This window comes from Rhineura floridana, chromosome 12 (assembly GCF_030035675.1).
Source record: "Rhineura floridana isolate rRhiFlo1 chromosome 12, rRhiFlo1.hap2, whole genome shotgun sequence".
Lineage (NCBI taxonomy): Eukaryota > Metazoa > Chordata > Lepidosauria > Squamata > Rhineuridae > Rhineura > Rhineura floridana.
In genome coordinates this window covers 23,179,646-23,185,834 of record NC_084491.1, presented here as the reverse complement: position 1 = coordinate 23,185,834, position 6,189 = coordinate 23,179,646, and the positions used below count along the sequence as shown (strand labels likewise).

General features: G+C 48.8%; 1 protein-coding gene across 4 annotated transcripts in view; it reads left to right on the top strand.

Moving 5' to 3' along the window:
* The first annotated feature begins 4,977 nt into the window (after positions 1 to 4,977).
* Positions 4,978 to 6,189, top strand: part of UNC5D (unc-5 netrin receptor D) — a 550,803-nt gene continuing 549,591 nt past the window's right edge. For all 4 annotated transcript variants that reach the window (XM_061592401.1, XM_061592399.1, XM_061592400.1 and 1 more), the window contains exon 1: positions 4,978 to 5,197. In XM_061592401.1, coding sequence (XP_061448385.1) covers positions 5,119 to 5,197 — 79 coding nt within the window. In that variant the 5' untranslated portion in view covers positions 4,978 to 5,118. The remainder of the gene's footprint in view (positions 5,198 to 6,189) is intronic.

The window sequence follows — 6,189 nt, the reverse complement described above, 5'->3', positions numbered from 1 at the left end:
TCCCAGAGCTAGAATTCCCAGCACCCTTAACAAACCTTGTTGTCCAGGATTATTTTGGGGAAGTCATGTTTTTAAATGTGCTTTAAATGTATGTTGTGTAGGCAGCCTTACTTAAAATATCTGTTACCCCACAGAAGCCTACCCCAACCTGCTGCCCTCCAGACATTTTTTGCTAACTGAAGCTGGTGGGTAAAGAGAAATCTCTTGAGAAGCCAGAGGACTCTTGTGACCCTGTGCAGCACTGTGGAAGACGCAGGTGGGAGGCTGAGGAGGAGATAAGTCAGCCCTTTGCTCTGCTGGGGCAAAGTGGGAGCTGCCAGAATCTTGTTAATGTCATCTCCTCTATTTCTGAGGCCAAGGGAAGGAGTCCCAGGAGAGCTAAAAAGGGATGCTAGGACAGAGGCAGTGCTTAAGCCAGCCTTTGCTAACTCTGTGCCTTCCAGATATTTTGCATGATGATTCCCATCATCCCTGCCCATTGGCCATAGTGGCTGGAGCTGTTGGGAGCTACAGTCCAAAACATCAGAGGGCACCAGCTTATGAAAAGCTGGTTAAAGCCTTCCTGCCACAGCTGAGAAGCTAAGGGCCCTACACCTCATGTGTGCTTACTTGGGAGCAAGCCCCATTGCACTTCATAACACTTAACTTCTAAATAAACATGCATAGGATTCTTCAGTTAATTAAATAGGACCACCGTTGGTGCAAAACAGATTTTAGGTTGTCCCAAGGGCAACCAGGGCCCCTGCGCCAAAGGCTGTTCTCCCTTTGAAAATATAAAAGCCAGCAATCATTTAGATCTGCCTGCGGGTTGTGGAGAACTCGAAAGCTTCCTTGCTACTTTGTGACGTTTTAGTTGGTCCTAATGGGAGGCATTACAGTGCGGCTGCTTCTAGAATAGAAATGAAGGAAAGAGAAAAGTAGAAGAGATGGTAGAAAAGGGGGAAGACGGAATGAGAAAAGGATGAAAGGAAAGACACAGAAAAGGAAAAACAGAAAAGATGGAACAAAGGAGGGGGGAGCTGAAAGGAGAAAGATCAGTTGAACAGTACATACTTTTTGCATGCAGAACGCCCAAGCATTCAGTCCCTGGCTTCTTCATTTAAATGGCTTTCAGGAAGCAGAGTGAAGAAAGGCTTCTGCCTGATAGCTGCTGACAGTCAGAGCCAGAAGTACTGGACAGGATGGACTAATGTCATGACTTGGTAGAAGGGTGCTTCAGAGGTTTCCACTCAAAAGACAAGAAAAGTGTAATATGGATGCAATCCTAATTGCACCTGCAAGAGTGCTGTTATGGTTAGTGCATAGGAGTACACCCCAGGAGCCCAAGATTCAAATTTCCACTTGGCTAGTAAGTTCCATGGGTGACCCTGGGCCAGTCACTCTGTCATCCTAACCTACCTCACAGGGTTGTTGCAAGAATAAAATGGGGAGGGGGAGGGAAATCAGATCCCTTGCCCTGAGATCATATATATGGATGGAAATAGGAAAATAAAAATAAAAGGAGGAATGACAGAAAGAGAGGAAAATGGAATAAGTAATCATGAAAGAGCAGAGTAGGGAAATATGAAAAAAAGAGAGGCGGGAAAGATAAGCAGCAGAAGAGGAAAGAAAAGACAGAGATAGAAAACCATGGGTGGGGAGGAAGGGAGGAAATGAATAAGGGCCCCTCTGGAAGTCCTGTTTTACTGTGCATTTGTGATGATTCGTGCTCATGATGGCATCGAGGCAGTTATGCACAATCCCACTTCCAATACTGTTTGCACCTGCAACCGTTTCAGGGTGGACATACTGCTTTGTTCCCAGTTGGCTCATGTCCTGTAATGTCATGATGAAATTCAGGGGTGTAGTCATCCAGGGTCTCAGGGGGTCTTAGATCCCTTACCTTTTGGGGAGCAGGGTCCCAGCACGGTCTCCATGTCTCCAGCATCTTGTGAGCCAAGCAGCATGAAAGGGGAGTGTGTTAGCCTTGATAAGAGTCTCCTAACATGCTTCTTTCCTGCTGATTGGAGCCAATTGGAATGAAAGGAGGTGAGTCAGCCACTGAGAAGAATCCTCACAGTCGCTAACCCTCTCCCTTTTCGTGCTTATTGGCTCCTTCTCCTGTTGTTGTGGGAGAAGGAGCTCATTCTCAACCCAGCAGCAAAAAAGGGAGGAGGGGCATGGCTGTGACTAGCCAGAAGGGACCCTGCACTTCTGACTTTGCCACTACATTACTGGAAATCCTGTAACTTTGTTTTATTGTCCTATTTTTAATGTACAGCACCTTATGCATCTGATGGCACTATATAAATAAATGATACTACTACTACTGTTGGAAGTGGGGCAAGAGCAACTCCTGTTTGGGTTCTTTTGTCTGTGTTCCAGAAGGAAGATACGAGCTAGGGTCCTCCAGTTGGCTAGGCTTGCCTACCTTTACCTGTGCTCTTCTCTGCCTAACTTCCTCCTGTTGTAGACTGATATGCTCATGAAAGCTTACCTGCCCCTCCTTCCTTTGTCTTCTTTGACTGTCTGAGGAGAGAAGAGACATCACTTTGTTCTCTCTCCTGAGCCATAAGGGCAATACCCAAGTCTGGGCATTCTGCCTCCAGCTTAGTTAGCTAGTTAGAACTAGGTATGCCTTTCTTATCCACTATGTATTTCTATAAATAAAGTAGCTTTTTCTTATTTTACTATGTCTTAAGTCTCAGTGATCTAAATGCAGGGTAAAAGTCTGCTTCTAAGGTAAATACACACACTGGCACACACAGGTCAGACATTGAGTTACTCTGCGTATATTCCATAACAATACTACTACTAATAATAATAATTTTATACCACACATGTTTTGATTTATCGTGGTTCTGCTTTTGCTGTGCTCTAGTGCAAGACAGCCCTTCCAGATGGCAACAATGGGGTAACATTAAGGAAGCATTGCAGAACAACTCATGAAGCAGAATGGTGTTTAGACAGTAGGGACGGGTGAGAAATTCAGTTCAGTTCACATTTTAAAGGCAAATTTATTAAATCTGCACTTTCCAAAACAAGACGAGAACCAAAATACAGCCATCCTTTGAAATATACACTTATCTGAATGCTGCACTGCAGTTTTCCAACCAAAAATGTTTACAAAAATGCATATATGAGCGGAAAGTGTGCATAAAAATGATTATATTTGTGAAAATAAAATACAAAATGCATTATATTAGGAAGAATTGTTTGCAAAAATGTGTACCTTAGTCAAAATTACATACAAAAATGTGTTTATTGGGAGACATGTGCACTAAAATGATGACAAACTTTCATGATTTCTTTTGAAAAGAAATTGCAGACTGCTACAGAAATGTGAGAACTGAATTTAAGATTGGAAAAAAGAAAAACTAAAAGAATTGGAATTGGCAGATCCTTTCATCCCTACTGGAAGGTCCAGTATAAATCCATCTCTAATTTACCATGATTGTACCAACATTGCAGAAATCACCAGGGAAAAAAAGTCTTAGGGTAGAAGCATACTCACTGTTCTGCTGGTTCCAGTGTGTCTCCATCTTTCTCTTTTGAAAACAGGGACACAAGACACTAGTCAAACCCCGCTCCTTTTCGTTATAAAACCTTGTGAGAACACCTTGAGTGAGGTTTTTAAAATCCATCTTCAAAGAGATTTCACAACTGATTGGCAGATCAACCCATTTCCCCTGCAGGTGTGGCCAATGGAAACGCTTTGCTGTAGGCGACTAGTGTGTTCACAGCCTTAGTGTGTCTCTACTCTAAGCCACTGCATTCATTGGAGTTACCCTCACAGCACAATCCTAACCTACTCATAAGTAAGGTCTACGGAATTCAGCAGGCAGAGATGGTGCCAGGCATGACTGGACCCTTGGGCACCAGCCTGTCCCAGGCCTGTGGAGTCATAGCTCAACTCATCCATACAGGCAGTGTGGGGGTAATAAGCATCCCGCCTACCTCTCCTGTCCCTGTGAATGATGTGTGCACTGTGCGCACATGCCTATATTCAACCAAGATGGTGGTCCCTGTTGTCATCTTGATTGACGGCAGGCCAGTGCACACAGCACATTCATTATTCATAGGAACGGAAGAGGTGGGCAGGGCATGTGTGCAGGCTTATTGGAGCCTGCACTGACTGTATTGGGAGGGGGGCTGGGGGCTCCCTCTCCGCAATCTGTGGCAGGGTCAGGAGCAGACACTGCCAAGGATCACAGAAAGGAAGCTCTACCCTCCCACCCTAAGGATCAGGCAAGGACCTGATCTGGCCGCCTTCTGGCGCTGACCCTGTCAACAAGGGCTTGGGGAAAAAAATGAAAGACTGCCTTCAAGTCAATTCCAGCTTATGGCGACCCTATGTGTAGGGTTTTCATGGTAAGCGGTATTCAGAGGGGGGTTACCATTGCCTCCCTCTGAGGCTGAGAGGCAGTGACTGGCCCAAGGTCACCCAGTGAACTTCGTGCCTGTGTGGGGGTCGTAGTCCAACACTCAAACCACTACACCACACAATGGCTCTTACTCTTAGGTAAATGGTGTTACAATTTTAGCCTGGATCCTAAGTGTGCTTGTCTGAGGAAGCCCCACTGAATTCTATAGGCCTTACTCCTGAGTAGACCTGATTAAGCGCTTCCTATTGTTCCCCTATCAAGAGCTTGGGCTTGGAAGTCCCGGCAGCCGTGGCTTTGCCTTATTGCCATCGGCCTTTCTTTACGATCCAGGAGGGGAAAAAAGGAAACACGCGGCTTGCAGGCAGGCCAGGAGCACCGGGAGGCGCTGATAGTGTGCCTAGAGGAGCTGGCCAGGGCCAGGGCGCCCCGTTGGATGTGCCGAGAAGCAAGAGCTCTCCACGGCTCCCGACTAGAACGCTGGCCTGTCTTCCCTGCCTTTTTCGGCCGCTGGCCCCGCCCAGCCCTCACCTAATTGGCTGCCGGGGAGGAGGGGGTCTCATTGGGATGCAGGCGCGCGGCTGCTCGCCTTCAGTTTGGAGCCGGGCGGCGGATGAGCGAGTGGCGGCGGCACTGCTGCTGCTCCTCCCGCACGCGCGTGAGGAAAGCGAGAGCGTGGCCGGCAGCGCCTCGCTGCCTCTCCTGGAGTAGTCGGGCGGAGTTTAACCTCCCTTCCTGGCCCTGAGGACGAGGCATCATGGAGACCCCGCCCTTCTTCTGGCTTGGGCTGCTGCTGCTGCTACCGGGACTGCTCGGCGGGACTGGGGCGCTGCGAGGTGAGTGGGATCACCCTTCGTTTCCCCACCCTCCCACGACGCTCCGCCAGAGGGACGGTGGCGGCTGCGTTGGGGAGGGTTTTTTTTGGCAACTTTGCTTGGTCAGCCCCCCCCCCTTCTCCTCTTCTCATTGATCCGAGTCCACAGGTTGTCTCTTTCCAGAGCAGGAGGGTGGATTCTCCCCCCCCCCGTGCATTCTTTCTTTCCCTGGTGTGGGAGGGAGTTTGGTCGGGAGAGAGGAGCTGGTGCAATGCACGCCAGATCCCCCCAATCCTCCTGTCCCCCACCCCGTTGAGGGAGAGGGGAGGCAGTCTCTTGGTATCGCTCTGCCCACGCTGTGCCCTCGCCATCTCCCTCTCCCACCGTCCTACTGTTTGGTGCTTTGTGGGGCCTATCTGGCTTAAAATGGGTGTTCTGGACGGAGTTGGTTTCTGCAGCAGGGAACATCGCCCGTCGGAGAGACGTGGAGTGCTGGGGAACCATTTGAGACGGAACAGAGCCGGCTTTAGGCGTGGAGGGCTGCGTGTGCTGGTTTAGGATGGAGCATCTCTTTCTTTTTGGGGTGGAGGGATGCCAGATGATCTGATAGCAGCTGGGTTGGTCGATGGTCCAGCAGCAGCAGATGGATCTTTGGGAGTTGAGAAAAAGTGCTTGCTGGTGCAATCCTACGCATTTTTACTTAGCAGTGAGTCCCATGGACCGCAGCCTGAACGTACACTCCTATGCACACACACAGAGCTTGGCAGTAAGCCCCTTTGAGTTTCCCAGGAAACATGCATCGGATTCTGCTACACAATTGGCCTAGCCTGTGTTTATTGTTGGACTGTTGAGTTTCTTTTTTGTCTGGCTTTCCTATATGCTGTTCTGAGGTGCCCCAGCCACTGGCCGTGAAGGTTTCTCCATTGACTCCGCTGACCTTTTGGACTCTGGCAGAGTTCACCCAGACCGTTGGGCTTGAGTGTGTTGGATGTATGCTCCTTCCACCGTCTTGA